Raw genomic sequence first — 16,416 nt, forward strand, 5'->3', positions numbered from 1 at the left:
TCCTTCCTGATGGACCCTATCGCACTCCACGAAAATTACATCCACCGGGATTCCATCTCGAGCGGCGAGTCCGGCCAATTCGATCGGCCACAGGTCGCCAGATTGGCCGCACAGAAGTCGCAGGTTTCGCTCGTATCCAATTCTTTGGTTTTGTCGCGTCCTCCAGAGAGCACCAGTGGTGTCACGTTCGTCTGTTCCCAGCCAGACAACGCCAGTATGGCAGCCAGCATGGAGGCCAGTATCGGTGGGACCATCTTCAGTGACAGTGAGACTGCATTTCATAGCTTGCCAGAAACCCAGCCTACTATTGACCTGGGTTTCAGGCCGCAGAAGGCAGACATGAACGACAGCGAAAATGCCTTCTTCGTGCAAAACAAGCATTTTTTTATCCTTTCGGTTGCTGGTAAGCCGATCTACTCGATGCACGGATCCGACGAGATTCTCACGGTCCACGCAGGTATTATTCAGACGATAGTTTCCTATTTCGAGTTCAACCCGGACGGCGAAACGGAGCAGCTGCGCACTTTCACGTCTGGCGACGAGAATAAAACGCGCTTCTGTTTCCTGAACAAAGCGCCCATCATCCTAATGGCAATTTCGTCTCTCGATGAAAGTGAGCTGCAGCTGAATCAGCAGCTGGATTTTCTCTACAACTTCCTTCTCACGATCCTGAGCAAGCCTCACATAGATAAAGTATTTCGGAAAAGAGATAACTTTGATCTGCGTAAGTTGCTCGGAAAGGCAGACATAGCCTGTTTGGACTCAATATGCAACGATCTCGCTAATTTCAACAACCCAGGGCTTATCATTGGCGGTTTGGAATGCCTAAGGATGCGCAAGTCTGTGAGACGACGAATCGAAAATGTGCTGCTTGCTGAAAAATCGGAAAATCTACTTTATGCGCTGCTAGTGGCTCCTGGTGGAAGACTTGTCACCGTGTTACGTCCGCGTCGACATACTTTACACACGTCGGATCTGCAATTGCTGTTTTCCATGATTTTCAACACAAACACATTTAGATCGACGCCTGAGGGAAACGAAACTCAACAGCTTGCATCCAACGAAGAATTCTGGGTTCCTATATGCTTCCCAAAATTCAATCCTAATGGATTTCTCTATTCATTTATTCAGTTTGTGGATTTGAAAGACGAGAAACTGATGTACCTACATGATCTGAACATGAGTGCGCTGGAACAGGACGCAAATCCGGACTCGAGCAAAATTACTGTCATATTGGTAAGCGCGTACAAAGACAGCTTTTTTGAGATGAGGAAGATCGCGAGCTCTATCATCAAGACCGTGAAGCTCAATAGAACAATATACAGAGACCTATTTAAGGCAGTCGTTGGCACACAAGGAGCTAACGGCGAAACGGGGGCAAGCTCAGGCAAGGTGGACCCAGTGGAGATACCTGCGCCGCTAGTTCAGCATTTTGTGTTCAAGAGCAAGAAACATACACAGTTTGTTTTTTCAAAACTAGCACATCAACGGGAGCCTGACGAGAATATGAGAGGGCAACTGATGATGCTCTATGCAAAATTGCACTCGCAATTTAGTGGTGCTTCTCGAATCACTGGCTCGCAGCATGATTCAGATTTTTTGGATGAAAGCCATTTTATCAACCTGGTCAGATGGAAACACCAGAACGATAACTTGGTGGGTTTCTTGATTACCACCACCAATTATGAGCTCTACCTACTTACGAATGGAGGCATAATGGACGAAAAAGTGCTGCTACGCTCATGCAAAAATATAATTAAGTGGTGCAAAAAAAATCAAGATCGTCTATTCATCTCCTCCGGTGCAGTGTTCTAATGAGTGATAATTCCAGAGGTATGACAATATTTATATGACTCTGTCAGTCCTTTGAAGTGCGAATATGCACTCAGTACCACAAGAACGTGAAATATCTGATGGGAGTTTCCCCAAAGATCGAAAGCCCCGGGAAAGTGTCTTTCTGGGGTCCGCATAGCATATATAACAGCGCCCGAAATATATCCCACGCCTTCTAGTAACACGAATCCCAACCCCGCACGGTTCCAGACCTCGTCAAAACCATACCTCCATAAGCCATATCCGATTGGGACCACGCTGGACACACCGAAAATGATAAACATGGTAGCACGGAAAGTTCTCCATTCTGGTTCCCGAAAGCGTGGATTGAGAGTGAGCACCAAGCAGATTGTTCCCTGAGCCCCAACGAACAAAATACAGAACCAATGTGCTATTGGGTCGTCATAAAGAGAGTAATGGATAATTCCAACCATGGACGTCACAATCAGACTGATAATTCCCACATAATCCAGGGAAGAACCCCATTTCATGATTTTGTACGAATGACATTTGGTAGCATGGAAAGCAGCAGAGAGTGTAAGACATGAGGCAAAGCCAAAATAGAACAGATTGAACATAAAGTTGTCTACTTTCGAGGTGGTTTCGTAAACTGGTACATCCATAAGCCATGTGGGCACTGATTTGATCAGCCTGTTGTGTGCCACCAACCACGGAGACGCAAGCAAAAGCGCTAATGGGAGGAGGAATCCTGGGATTAGATGCGTAAAGATATTGACCGTCTCATTGTGTAAATAGAAGAGGGAATTAAAGCAATCTTTGAAGCTGTTGGTTTCCAGCACATAGCCTGATCTAATATAATGGTTGTCCTGTTGCCACAGGGGGATCTCGTCAAACAAATACTTTCCCTGCTTGCGGGTTACGCCGGCCAATGGTGTGTGCTCTGAAGCAACCGTAGTAGTTTGCGTGTTTGTAGAGCGTCGTTTATGAGCCATTGTTGCGGACGATTAGATTTGGCTATATGATAAAGCAGGGAAAGTATTTGTTGGGTGTGTAAAGATGTGCCAAATGACTACCGAAAGTAAATATTTATATAGATTTCTTTTCAGGCGTCGTGGTTAAGCCAATTTTTGTCAAAAACCGAAGAAATTAATTATCAATATAAGTGGTTCTCAGCTACGGTCATCATGAGCCATTTCAAGTGGGGAAGACGGTGTCTGGCTACAAATGTAGCTACTCCGCTTAGTAATGTTCAAACTGGAGTAATTCTATCAAGAGTCCCCCAAGTCACACCCGAGGTGACGGATTTTGAGCAAAAATTTTACAAATATCAAGATGAACTGGAAAGAAGACTCATGTGGACATTTCCAAGATGGTTCTATTTCAAAAAAGGTACTGTTGCTGAGCGAGAATTTTCGCAAGCTCAGAAATATCCACTGCCAGCAAGAGATGGTGTGTGGTTCCCAAAAGGAAAACCGGAAATCAGACACGGCAGAGACAGAAGATTCAAAGAGAATATCGTGTTACCTAAGGCTGAGGGACATGAAAAGCAGGGCGAATCGTCTGCAACACAAGTAGAAAATTTGGATGACGCTAGCAGGCCCATAAAACCGTTGCCTAGAGTCACAGAAGCCGACAAAACCAACAATCAGCATTCTTTGGAGAGAAAACTTTCAAGAACTCTATACCTGCTCGTCAGACAAAACAACATGTGGAAATTCCCTGCTTTTCCGGTTCCAGACGACTCCAAACCATTACACACGATTGCTGAAGAGGGTCTAAAGAATTTGGGAGGAGAAAAGCTCAACGTGTGGACCGTTTCCCATACCCCCACTGCATTATTGAAGTTTTCGAATGGCAAGCTTGTTCATGATTTACCTCAAGATGGTATTCGAGAATATTTGATTAGGTCACACATCATTGCGGGAGAGTTTCAACTAAACAAAATTGACGGCTGCGAAGAATACAAATGGCTCACGAGAGAGGAAATTCAGCAACAGACAGACCCTGCTTACTTTGAAAAGATTGATTGTCTTCTCTCCAAGGTGTGATGTTCTATCTATCTATGTACATAAAAATATAGAAGGTGCTAGGTGTAGATAATATAGTTTACATTATAACAAATTAAGTTGATCCACTCTGAAGTCCCTGAATAGAAGTTCGTCCTTTTGTATGGCTTCCAACAGCGAAATAAAAGACTCACGTTTGGCCCCAGTATCCTTGTCATCTGTGGATGTGGCATTTAGCCAGCCTGAAGATCGTGTGGTCAAATTGATCGCAGTGGGGCTTAAGGAAGCATCTACAGACTCTCCCAGTTTTAGAGCTTCGGTCAACTACATGAATTCCGAAATCAGATCCTATCAAATCCTGATGAAAAAAACCATTGATCATCTCAAGCGATTCATAGCTGCATGTGCGGCGTTACAAGGCATTAGTTCCGATTTTCAAACAATATTCAGTTCAGTCGGTCAAAATAGCCTGGTGAACAGAGACATTGCGAAGACATGTATTGAGCGAACGTCACAAGATATGGATCAGGTGTTGGGCTTTATCAACGGTGCTCTTGTCTCTAAGAAAGAACCCATACAGAATTTGTTGAATCTTGATGGAGATTTTGCTGCGTATTTTGAACTACGCCGTGCCTTCGAGGGTATACAAGCTAAGTACGATTCATACCTCGACAAGTTTGTTGCCCAGCCTAAAACCCTAGACCCTACAACCGCCAGAGAAGACGCCCAACAACTCTTCGAGCTCCGAAAACAATACATCCATATATCGCTAAGCATATGGATTTCCATTACCAAATTGAGACACAAGGTTAGCTCTGCACTTGTCGAACTTTGTGACAATTTGAGGAACTCGTCAGAACAATCAAGAAAGTTGGCTGAATTTTTGGGATTGGAAGAGTCTTCCATAAAGATAGAAAGAGCTCGGTACTTCATGGACTTGCAGGCGCGCTCACATAAAAACTTAATCAAGGACCTGCAATCTGCTCGGAGGACCTCGGAGGAAAGTGTGGTGAATATATGCACTCCCTCAAATGACCTGGATTCTTATCTACCTGCGACCATCAACATGGCGCATCTAACGGATACGGATGTGGAGCAATATGAGAAACACGGCTGGGTGTTTCTTAAAAGCAAAAGAATCAATTCAAAAGAAGTTGTTTGGGCTAAAAGATGGCTTTTCATCAAAGGTGATTTATTTGGATTCCTCTCAATAAGTACATCTGGTACCTACGTCGAAGAATCTGACAAAATTGGCATTCTATTGGCTAATGTTCGCTACAAGCCTGAGGAAGACAGGAAGTTCTGTTTTGAAATTAAAACTCTTCAGACAGAGGTTACAATCCAAGTTGAAACTCTGGGAGAGCTCAAAAGCTGGCTTTCCGTATTCCACACGGTGAAAACTGCAGCTTTGCAGCGCAACAGTACGATATCCATGTCAAGATACGAGCCAATGTTGGACCTGTTTGCGCTTGAGCCCGTCGTTGAAAAAGACCTCGAGCTCGTCAATCTACCAAGTACGAAGCCGGAAAATGCGCAATTGTTATTGAACAAGTCTCTTCCTAGTTTGAAAGTGGACATCGATTTTAGTGCTCCTCTGGTCACGGAGTTAACCAACCTTGCTTGCTTGTCACATTTATATTTGACATCCCCAAAAGTACCTTCTGCCTTCACTGCAAATGTTTGGGGGTTTGTTAATTGGGGACTATATTATGCAATCAAGAATCGTCATGATACCATTGAAACTGCCACAAAGATGCATTCAAGCACGTTGAATTCTATTAATTTACGTTATCCTGCATCTTATCCAATTGAGTTGAGACAATTGGATCTTCAGGTGCGATCTCTTTTTGAGTCTTATGTTGGTACGGACGAATTTGTTTTAGTGGCATTCAAAGCATTCTGGTCAGCGAATTCAAAACAGGAGCTGTTTTGTCATCTTTATGTCACTGAAAGTCATATTTATGTTTACACCACAAATTGCGGACTGGTCTCGATTTCTCTCTTCAAGTTGACAAACTTTCTTTACGTCGATTCGGTTCAGAAGGCAAATTATGACTTGCTTCGACTTTATACTGTTAGTGGAGTGTCCACCAAAATGAAGCTTTGCTTAGAGCCAGGTAACTTGATTAAAGACCAAGTCAATTATCTAATCTCTCTGAAAAAGTCAACAGTAAGCAAACCTCTCGAAACAATAATGGATGAGCTGACCAAAATTAAACATGTTCATTCGAAATTTGAGCCCAAGGTGCCTTCCTCAGTGCCTCTAGCAGTTCCACAGGATTCAGAAGGGGAGAAGCCCATTGTGACGATTGCCTCATCTGCAGATATGGACACGAACGTGAAACTCAATTACAACGACGATATGCATCTTATATGGATACAAAAGTATGACTTGGCTGCAAAAGCTCTGTTTCATGTTTTGGTTGGCGATCAATCATTTTTGCTGCAATCTATGCTTCCCTTTGCCCAGCTTTCTGTAGACACTGGAACACAGCATACCGTTTGGAGATGCGACTCGCAACAGAAGCTCACCCGGATTATTTGGAGTCCTACAATGGAATTATTGTCGGCCGAGCAACGTATTGAATCTATGTTAAACAACAAATATTACAACTTTACGCAAAGCACGCCATATTTGTATCTTCCTTTCGGAAGCGCTGGACGTCTCATTATCAGATTCATTATCTTCAACACAGATTCGCGTTCTTCCAAATTGCTCGTTTATTACAAGGTAATGAGAAACACAAATATCCTGGAATTATTCAGCTCGTTCTTTTTCAGACAGGTGATTCTGTTCAAAATTGAGGATCTTCATAAGCATCTCCTATCTGCCATACAGAACTTGGCGAACGAAAATCGCAAAATTGCATCTGCGATAAAGCTGTATGGGCCGATCACCAAGTTCGATGCCGATGAGTTGACCGAGGAAGAAGTCAGGTTCGAAAAAGACGTCAAGCACATAAAAATGGAGTTTTTGTTTAACCTTGTTCTACAGAAGCTCAACTTGGAATTCGACAAACTGCTCCATGTGGCTACAAAGCTACTCATTAATGCACTTTTTTCAACGTATAAGAACTTCCAGCTCCATTGGCTGCTAGTCTTATCTTTGGGCATTTCGCTACTCCTCAATGTTTACTTTTCGGGTAAGACCACCTATGAGTACTGGATCGAGCACAATACTGAAAAGTACGTGAACTCGCTAGTCCAGAAACCAACACTCATGAAAAGAATGATATCAGTGAGGGATATACAAGACTTGGCACACAACACGAGCGCTCAACTATCCTATAATTCCACTGAGTCTCAGTGTTTCTTAGAATTTCGAAAACAAACTAGCACTGCCGAAAACTCTTCTCCCACCCAAAGCAAGATACAGTCCCGTTTGGTGGAGTTTGGGTTGCAAAGAAATGAACTACTGACTGAAATCGGGATATTGAACGCTGCAGAAAGAGCCTACTTGACGTCTGAATGGAAACGGTGGGTTTTCGATGAGCATCGTAATTGCGAGCTTGTTCGTGCTAAATACCCTCAAAGATATGATGAGCAGCTCTCCCGGTATTGCGACTCGGCAAAGACCGAAATGGATTACATATCGCACTCGTTGTTATAATTGTATATAAGTGAGATTTCATAGACCCTTTTTCGCCAAATTGTCCACAATATCAAGATATAGCGCGACCGGATTGAAGGTCCCTGCTCCGATCACAATTTTAAGACGTTTCGAAATGTTCATCCAGTTAATAAGATCCAGATGATCCACATTCTCTAGACTCCCCAAAAATTCGCCCCATTTAGCACTCTTGATGCTCACCAGGCCATCATTTGGGCCCTCTTTCGGATATACCATTTTCCATGTAGGATAGAAAACATTGAATATACCAGGAGTGAAAGTTGCACCATAGCTGAAATACTTGACATTGGGGTCGTCTGTAATATGTATATTTAGGCGAGCGCAACTCTCTAAAGTGAGTTCTTTCAGGGAAGGTAAAAAACTGTCAACTAAGCCGGTTGGAATGAGTTGAAGCATGCGATCGGCAGCGTAGCTCCCTCTATGGGGAGTCGATACCGTTGTCAACGAGACAATCTCAAAATTTTCTTGTTCATAAGCGGAAATAAGGTATCGACAATCAAGGCCTCCCATGGAATGGGCAATCAGGTTGACCTTGACAGGCTGCGTGGCACTTGGAAAGCGTGTGGCTATTTTGTGTTTGATAAACTCGTTCAAAATTTTGGATCTCGTTTCTATCGTAGCAAATGGGGGCACCTTGGCTACCAAAACCTGACATCCACGCGCCCTTAGCTCCTTACGAATTCCGTGCCAGTATTCAAAGAACTCAATTTTAGTGTCTGCCTCTTGTGCCATTTCCCTAGCAGATGCTTCTTTACTCTTAGCTTTGTGGAAGAGCTCGACTGCGGGTAAGCTAACAAGACTATCGAATCCCGAAAACCCATGACAAAGAACAATTGGATACTTCGGTATCTGGTATTCATCTCGAAAGCTGTTGAATTTGTATAGCTGTGAAGTTGTTTGGCTTAGGTTTTCTTTTGTTCTTTCGAGTTTCGGTTGATGAGACCCATTCCGGTAGAACGCAAATGGGTAGCGTAAAGGCCGTGAACTGAATTGTTTGTTGATTCCCATATTCTATAGTTCAAAAGCTGACCATGTTCAGGGCCACAAACGAGTAACCTTTGGTGTACGGTTCACAATGAAAACTTGCCGATCCCAGTTCGAAAGTTAGCTTTGCTAAAGTTTTCAGGCAGTGAAAGACTCACCAAGTAATCACTTGAGTACTCATCATGACAATGAAGCTTCTATTTAGTTTCATACTACTGCTCCTTTCTACTCAGGCAACAATTATACTTGATGAGAGTGTACCACACTACAGTATTATTATGGCATCAAATCTGACTGAACCATCTGGTGTGAATTCGAGTGTTAAATTCAAACACTTTGATCAGCTTTATAACTGCCACTTTGTGGGGAATGTCGATCAAAGAGACCTCTCCACGAGCGAGAGCAGTTATCAGTCAGATCTTGAGAGTACTGTGGCCATTCTGTGGTCGTTAGGAGAGACTTATTCAAAACAGAACAAGATGAAATGTCTCTATCAGTCATCAAGTGATTATTGGAAATACTGCTTTTGTCTAGATGGCAATATTACACAATTTAGAGGGTTCAATAAACTCTTCGGAGTCTCCACTGATACATCCTTGATAGACCCAGACAAACCCTTCTTTACTCTGGGAAGCTTTGAGAACGCCAATAAAAAGGATTATACAAATTTCAATTTAGTGTCAAATTATGATGGTCCAGTCTATCTTGAACAAACTATTGGCGGAGGAGACATTTGTGATAAGACAGGCAAACAACGGCTCTCTACAATCCGATATCGTTGCGATGAGACTTACCCAGGAGCAAAACTGCTCTCGGTGAGAGAAATTAAAACTTGTCGCTACGAGGTTCAAGTTTATCTTCCCGAAATCTGTAGTTCTCCTTTGTTCAAGAGCCGACCTTCGAAACAGGAGCAGGTTTTCTGCGATATTGAATATACTGCTGCGTCGTTAAAGCCAGAATTACTGGATATCAAATCTGTCAACCTTATTCCTCTTGGGTATAGCGTTTATCTGGGAATAGACGAAGCAAATCGCGACCGACCTAATATTTTGATTACCAACAAACGAATTCCCGATATCAATAGCTCGGAAATAGTTCATGAGTTACTTGGCGACGCAGCAAAGGCGTTTGCAAACTTGATATCAAAATCCTTGATATTCCATCCTCACCAAATAGAGCCAGGAAGATATGTATCTGGCAAAGATTCTTTTACTTACACCACGTCGATATTTGGCGTAGGTGGAATACACCTATTCGATATGATGATATTACAGGATGAAAATGGCAAGGTTGTCGCTCAGCTGATTTCTGATGGCTCACCACCAAGAAACTTCATCGAATTAAACGGTGCTGAAGTCTAACTAACAATCGAAAAATCATACCCTAATATAATCAACTTCAGAAAATAAACTCACCGGCGCCTTTTCAGTGGTCTGTTGTAAGTTGCCATTTGCACGGCCTGAGAATTGTGGGCATCGCTCATCATCGATGATGGTAACGAGCCGCTATAATTGTGTTGTAGCACTGGCATTTTAGGACTTAGCTCTATTTCTAAGCTTTGTGGCTGAACATTTTTGTGCTTTATCATCCCCGTTATCATGCGCTTCAGCTGATTGAATCTAAGAATCTCAGTTTTGCTCGGCTTGAACACCTTCATCTTACCGGCTGCGATGCCTCTGAAACGCTCGCGTCTTAGTTGATTCAGTTCTAATAGGAGTTTGGTAATCGTTTTTTGGGCACAATTGTCAGTGACAGCTTGCTGTTCGTCTTCACCGATTACATTTCCAACATTCCATTTTATGACTTTTTCTAAGTCTATTGGTTCCGTATCCAGTTCAATGTCTTCCTCGCTAGAATCTTCAGTACCGTTTTGAGTCTGACCGTGCTCTTTCTCATTAACGACAATTCTAGCTTCAGCAGTTGCTTCTGATTCTGCCTTTATGGCGTCCTGCACATTTGAGGTCTGCAACATTTCGGCGCCGTTTGTAACACAGGTAGAATCTGCAAATTTCTCAACATCAGCTTCGTTTTGATTCTCGTCCCTCTCAAATTGTTTTTTGATCTGCAATATTCTTTTGAGGCCATAGTGCTGCAACCAAATAAGACCTTTCCACTCATTGGAGATGATAGACCGACTTTCATCATACATTGGTGCAAAAGAGAAAGCATCCTGGTTTATTCCATGTTTAATCCACTGAGACACAGGGATGTTATACCAATTTGGATGAAAACTTTGTGAAAGGATCTCAGTTGGCAGAGCTTGCTGGTTGATCAGTGATTGACATAAAATCGATAAGGTCTCTGTTTTTGCACCTAACAGACTTGGAACAACTGTCAAGGCTTCAACAGGTACGTCGTCATCTAAATTCGGCTTTCTGTCATCCAGCTCAGAAATGCGCTTGTTTAATGAGGAGAAGAGTGGAACACCATTAGCCGCAGTCAACAACAGTGCATCCCCCGACCTGTTGAAATAGGAAGTGGTTATCAATTCGAAGTCGCGAACAATGGCCTTTCTCAAACTTGTTCTGATATCATCTTCATTTTCAATCTCCTGTTTGTTTGCCTTTTGCCTGATTTCATTGCGAAAAGATTTTCTTGTTTCTCTCTCCTGCAGCGTCACTGTACTTTCTAGTCGTAAGCTTTCCTTTAACAAGAGCTCTACGGCAATTCGATAAAATTGGTCAATCTGGAAATGATCAGCTTCTGAGTTCTTCCTCGAAGAATAAACAATCAGTGATGCAATCTTTATATCATGGTAAATTTGGTAGATGGACTCGTACTCAGCAGAAACGAGTTTGTCTTTAATGCTGACATCCCTCGTAAAGTCGTTTCCGGTCGAATCCAAAAAGTTCAGGAAATTACTTGTTATCTTCTTCGGATCATTTTCGAAAAACTTATCATTTTTGGGTAACTCAACCGAGAGTACCTCATAAGTATCTATCTGTTCTAGTACTTTTATAAGATCTGTGAAAAAAAGGCTGAACTTTATCCTGTCGTCTTTCCTCATCTTGATTGACCACAAAAGCTTTTCCAGTTTTTGACAATAATAAATTTGTATCTGAACCTTGATCCTGTGCGTTTGTGGCTTTTTTTTTATGACAAATTAAAAGAAAGATTTCTGGTGTTGTGATGAGACCGATGCAACGTCTTTGAAAATCACTTTAGAGAGCAGTACGAAGTTTCTTCGTTACCTAATTATGTAAATTAATTTTTCGACGTGAATAGGAAATATTAGTTTCTACACTACTGACTTCACAACCAAGAGAATTGTCAATGTAGTACATTATGATCATTATTGTTTGATAACCCAGCTCCCTCTGACTTTGCTTTGGCGAACTTTTATTGCCGGAAGGTCCCATCCTACTCCACCGGTTCCAATATTGGCTCCCATTCTTGGCACAACATAGCACTCTCTCTCTCTTTGACTGATCTCCTTTGGAGCGTATGGGTGACCTAATGGCTTTGAGTATGTTATCAAGCCAGATTTGGCGGCCACGTTTGCCAGTGCGCGACCCCCGATATCGGTCAGTGGTCGCATTCTCAATTTGTTAGTTGCAGATGCACTGTTGGTGGTAAGCGATTCATAAACTAAGAATGATGGTGGCAGTTCACCACACTTGGATAGGACGGAATTTGGATGAATGTAAACAAAACCATCTGATTTGGATTCACTTGTAGGCATCAGTGTGAAATATTGAATTGCTGTAATCGGTGCATTGTTAGGTATCTTGATATTCTTGTCCACGAGGTCTGCGCGCACGGCAACGTGATCAATAAAACCTGCTGTTATCATTTGTTTTATTGCTTCCACTTGGACCTTTGTAGGTGGACTGAGCTTAAGTTCCTCTTCTTTGACCAGAGAAGAAACAGCTATAGACTCTTTGCTGAGGTTCACTTTGACAATGTAGGTCAGTTGCTTCCTCAGTTTCAGTATCTCATCCATAATTTTGGGTCTTAAAAAGTTAGTCTCGAAAAACTTCTCACGACCAGCTCTGGGAATATGATCTTGTGCACAAATCGCTGACAGCATTTGCAATCCGTCACTGAATTTATCCAGTTTGGTGAACAATAGGCGAGAGTTGTTCAACTTGGACAATTGTTGTTTCCTCCACTCGTTCTCTTCATCTTCTTCTCCTCTTTGAATGATCTCCGACTCGCTAATGAACGGGTCGCCGACTGACAAGCCAGAAACCACAGCAATAATATACGGTAAACAGCCTTGTTGATTTGCCACTAGGAGCATTTTAGCAAACCTGGGGCTCAGCGGAAAACGGCTCATTTTTTGGCCCAGATTTGTTATTATCATGCGGTCGTCCAATGCACCCAAATGCTGAAGCAGTTTTTCAGCTTTTCGAAGAGAGTCTCTAGTAGGTGGTGTGACGAAAGGGAAATTGGTAATATTGTCTATCCCCATGCTTTTCATTGTCAAAACTACGCTTTCCACCGGCATCCTCAGAATCTCAGGTTTGGAGAATTGTGCGAATTCGCTTTCATAGAGCGCCGAAGAAAAAAGCCTGTAACAATGACCCGGTCCTGTTCTTCCTGCTCTTCCAGCACGCTGATCTGCATTGGCTTTGGATATCCATCTGATTTCATATGATTGAACCCCTGTGTCTTCGTTGAAAGTTCTCTCCTTTGACCTTCCGCAATCAACCACATACCTGATGTCCGGGATTGTTAGTGAGGTTTCTGCAATATTGGTAGCGACCACGCAAAGCCTAGCACCCTTGGGGGGGTGCTCAAAAATCTTCATCTGCTCTCTTGTAGGAAGCAGGGAATAGAGAGGTAGTACATATAGTGGATCTTCTGCCGTTTGTCCTTCCTCTAGAGTTTCTTCAAACCCCTCCTCCTCTTCCTCATCCTCTTCATTTGAATCTTCCTCGCTGAAATCGTCGATCATGTCATTGACAGAAAAGTCCACCTCCTCAGCTTCCATATCAACATTTCTAGAATCGACTTTGACTTCTGCAACATCGTCATAGCTGTTCCCCTTTTTTAGCGGAAATCGCTTCCTGAGTCGCCTGACCATGTCATTGATTTCTCCTTTTCCAGTCAAAAAAACCAATATTCCACCCGGTGGAAGCTTCGAATGAATTTTGCAAGTTTTTCTAAAGGCCTCTTCGATGTAGTTGAAAGGTGTTTTTCTATTGAAATGAATGGACACAGGATATTGCCTAGCCTGCACGTTTATTATTGGCGGTGGTGAGGCAAATAAGTTCTTATTCTCGCTGAAGTCTGACACTCTTAGGGTGGCAGACATGATAATCAGTTTCAACGGTCCGCATTTGGCTGGATCTTTGCAGCTCATGTCTCTGCGAAGCTTCAATACCCTGCTTAACATTCCTATGAGAATATCAGTGTTAATGTTTCTTTCATGGGCCTCATCGATTATCAATGCAGAATACTTTTTAAGAAGAAAATCTGACATCATCTCCCTCAAAAGAACACCGTCAGTCATAAATTTAACAGATGTTTCATCCCCAACCGAAGCGTCAAACCTTATTTGATGTCCAACTCGGTTTCTGTAATTGCCAAGTTCCCGTCCGACTCTTTCTGCCATAGCAACTGCGGCAACTCTTCTTGGTTGAGTTATTCCGATCATACCTGGAGTATCAGAATCTGGACTTCCATAACCAGACTCAAAGAGAAACTGAGGAACCTGAGTAGTCTTACCGGATCCTGTCTCACCACATATAATTACGCAATCATTGTGATGAATTGCCTCCATGATTTTGTGCTCCTCCTCAAAAACGGGCAACTGCATTCTGGCCTTCTGTATACAGTCATCTCTTTGGACATCAATAGTGACTATTTTTCTTCGTAGGTCCTCATTGATCGGAATGAAATCTCCATCCAAATCATCATCTAGATCTTCTTGCCGAACAATAGGCGTGTAAGCCATTTGTGGTGCTGAGGGAGTAACAAAATCGCTTATGCCTTCCAGTTTTTTGACTTGGGCTTCAGCCCATTCTTTGAAATTCTGTGCACGTTGGCTGTGTCCCTTCTTGTTCATACCCATCTCGAATTCTCCTTCATCTTCCTCATCATCAAATCTGTCCTCGCCCTGGTCGTCGTCGTCTTCTTCTTCTTCTTCTTCTTCTTCTTCTTCTTCTTCTTCTTCTTCTTCTTCTTCTTTTTCTTTCTTGTCTTGCTTCTCACCATTTTTTGATTTCTCTCCAGTCTCATTCACATCATCACTAACCATTTCTTCATCTTCATGATCATCAGTTGCAAAATCCAATTTGTCCTCGTCAGCCTTTTTCTTCGACCCTTCAAGCTCAAGCCTGGCCCTCCAGCTATAATTTTTGGTGCTCTTCTTCTTTGGCGCCTTTTTATGGCTTGCGAATCCAAATCCAGATGTTAGATTCATCGGAAGAAAGATATTTGCTTTGTTCTCGATTTGAATGTCCGTATGTCCTACTTCTTCCTCCTCATCGCGCCATTCTTTTACTGTTCTCTGGTCATAAAGAATTTCCTGTGTCTCCTCATCTCCATTTCCATGCCTTTCTTTCTCCAGAGCTTCTAAAAAGCGTTCTCGTTTGGTCCGATGAGTCCCTGTTCCTATAAGTTTGGCAGATTTGAGAATGCTGGAATCTATCCTGGTCTCGCTAAGCTTCTGGAGGAGAATCTCCTTCTCTTCTCTTTTCATTTGGTGCTCAATATACTTGTCAAGTCGTTTTCTTTTTTGCCTTGAAAGCTTCTCCTTATGCTGTTCTAGTAAGCTTTCTTTCAATTTTCTTTTTCTCTTGCCCTTTTCGTGCTCCAGTATTGCAGTCACTTGCGGTCCTTGTGTTTCTCCTTCAATTTCCTGTTCAGTATTCTCGTCAGTTGATGACGGTGCCTGACCATTGTATTTTCGCCCCATAGTGATTTCTTTGATCGCTAAAGTAAAAAAGACCGGTGATAAAAATTAAAAAAATTTGAACCGCTTATGTAAGTATAACTCATATTGTTGTTGATATGACGAACTCGAACGATTTACCCGATTACGGATCGCTCAACTACAGAAATGTTGAAAGAGTTACGCTGGGTAGCTTTGAATTCAATACATGGTTTGGCAATTCCGTGATTTTCTTTCCATCGGAGCCACAAGTTCTGGGCTATCAAGTTCTTGAAAAGAAGACTAAGCTCACATCTTCTATCAAAAAGGTCAGTCAGCTCACTAAAGAGCGCATACCTTGGATCAAAAAGCTTTCCTTTTGCCCCTACTGCTTCAGATATACAACCAATGCAGACGACTCATTGCGCCATTTGTCTTACTGCTCGTATAAGAGAAACCTACCAGGTCAAGTGATGTATCTTGATGACGTGTGTTCGATAAGAAGAGTGAATGGGAAACAGCACAAGCTTTTCTGTCAATGCATGTCCATTTTGGCAAAGTTCTTTCTCGACAATAAATCTGTCTTTTTCAACGTGGACCTTTTTGATTTCTTCGTGATCTATCAAACATTGGATGGGGTATCCACTCCTATGGGCTTTTATTCACGCGAGCTCGTATCCTGGGAACAGAACAACTTATCATGCATTTTTGTAATTCCCTGCTATCAGAAGCAAAGATTGGGCTCCAAACTGATTGAATTCTCATATTATCTTTCGAACCATGAGCAAATCATTAGCGGACCGGAAAGGCCCCTATCACCTTTCGGAAAACTAGCATATCTTAGTTACTGGTGTCGATCACTCTCAAGGGAACTGTTGTATGGCAGATTGTCGACTTTCGATCATGTGACCTTGGAATTGATGAGTTTTAAAACAGGCTTTAGATCTGAAGATATTCTTCTCACCCTGGACTATATGCAAGCATTGTACGAAACTGGTGAGAAATTTATTTACACAGACTACTATAGTAACCCTTGTCGCAAAAACCAAAACTTCGTTTTTCTGGAAGACGCTGAATTCAGAATGTTTATCGACAAGGCAAAAATAAGAAACTGGGTAATAAATCATAACATTTCGGCAGAGCCAAACCTCGATCCGCAATACTTATTGTTGGACTAAAAT

The 16,416-nt window shown here is 42.4% G+C and overlaps 9 protein-coding genes across 9 annotated transcripts; 5 read left to right on the forward strand and 4 right to left on the reverse strand.

Annotated features, from left to right (window-relative positions):
- Positions 1 to 9: 9 nt before the first annotated feature.
- Positions 10 to 1,815, forward strand: KL928_005292 (uncharacterized protein; the record flags this gene model as incomplete). The annotated part of the gene is made up of 1 exon (XM_043206085.1): positions 10 to 1,815. The coding sequence occupies one exon, from the start codon at positions 10 to 12 to the stop codon at positions 1,813 to 1,815; it is 1,806 nt and encodes a 601-aa protein (XP_043057532.1).
- Positions 1,816 to 1,885: 70 nt separating this feature from the next.
- On the reverse strand, positions 1,886 to 2,786 carry KL928_005293 (uncharacterized protein; the record flags this gene model as incomplete). The annotated part of the gene is made up of 2 exons (XM_043206086.1): positions 1,886 to 1,910; positions 2,062 to 2,786. 2 exons carry the CDS (start codon positions 2,784 to 2,786, stop codon positions 1,886 to 1,888), a joined length of 750 nt encoding a protein of 249 aa, XP_043057533.1.
- A 192-nt stretch (positions 2,787 to 2,978) lies between these two features.
- KL928_005294 (uncharacterized protein) lies at positions 2,979 to 3,842 on the forward strand (the record flags this gene model as incomplete). The annotated part of the gene is made up of 1 exon (XM_043206087.1): positions 2,979 to 3,842. The coding sequence occupies one exon, from the start codon at positions 2,979 to 2,981 to the stop codon at positions 3,840 to 3,842; it is 864 nt and encodes a 287-aa protein (XP_043057534.1).
- Positions 3,843 to 3,963: 121 nt separating this feature from the next.
- On the forward strand, positions 3,964 to 7,410 carry KL928_005295 (uncharacterized protein; the record flags this gene model as incomplete). Its single annotated transcript, XM_043206088.1, has 1 exon — positions 3,964 to 7,410. One exon carries the CDS (start codon positions 3,964 to 3,966, stop codon positions 7,408 to 7,410), a length of 3,447 nt encoding a protein of 1,148 aa, XP_043057535.1.
- Positions 7,411 to 7,428: 18 nt separating this feature from the next.
- On the reverse strand, positions 7,429 to 8,439 carry KL928_005296 (uncharacterized protein; the record flags this gene model as incomplete). The annotated part of the gene is made up of 1 exon (XM_043206089.1): positions 7,429 to 8,439. The coding sequence occupies one exon, from the start codon at positions 8,437 to 8,439 to the stop codon at positions 7,429 to 7,431; it is 1,011 nt and encodes a 336-aa protein (XP_043057536.1).
- Positions 8,440 to 8,693: 254 nt separating this feature from the next.
- On the forward strand, positions 8,694 to 9,776 carry KL928_005297 (uncharacterized protein; the record flags this gene model as incomplete). Its single annotated transcript, XM_043206090.1, has 1 exon — positions 8,694 to 9,776. The coding sequence occupies one exon, from the start codon at positions 8,694 to 8,696 to the stop codon at positions 9,774 to 9,776; it is 1,083 nt and encodes a 360-aa protein (XP_043057537.1).
- Positions 9,777 to 9,826: 50 nt separating this feature from the next.
- Positions 9,827 to 11,422, reverse strand: KL928_005298 (uncharacterized protein; the record flags this gene model as incomplete). The annotated part of the gene is made up of 1 exon (XM_043206091.1): positions 9,827 to 11,422. The coding sequence occupies one exon, from the start codon at positions 11,420 to 11,422 to the stop codon at positions 9,827 to 9,829; it is 1,596 nt and encodes a 531-aa protein (XP_043057538.1).
- Positions 11,423 to 11,707: 285 nt separating this feature from the next.
- KL928_005299 (uncharacterized protein) lies at positions 11,708 to 15,280 on the reverse strand (the record flags this gene model as incomplete). The annotated part of the gene is made up of 1 exon (XM_043206092.1): positions 11,708 to 15,280. The coding sequence occupies one exon, from the start codon at positions 15,278 to 15,280 to the stop codon at positions 11,708 to 11,710; it is 3,573 nt and encodes a 1,190-aa protein (XP_043057539.1).
- A 95-nt stretch (positions 15,281 to 15,375) lies between these two features.
- On the forward strand, positions 15,376 to 16,413 carry KL928_005300 (uncharacterized protein; the record flags this gene model as incomplete). Its single annotated transcript, XM_043206095.1, has 1 exon — positions 15,376 to 16,413. The coding sequence occupies one exon, from the start codon at positions 15,376 to 15,378 to the stop codon at positions 16,411 to 16,413; it is 1,038 nt and encodes a 345-aa protein (XP_043057540.1).
- Positions 16,414 to 16,416: the final 3 nt, after the last annotated feature.

Source organism: Ogataea angusta (genome assembly GCF_019207475.1).
Source record: "Ogataea angusta isolate 61-244 chromosome Unknown 61-244_NODE_13_length_294202_cov_90.480228, whole genome shotgun sequence".
NCBI lineage: Eukaryota > Fungi > Ascomycota > Pichiomycetes > Pichiales > Pichiaceae > Ogataea > Ogataea angusta.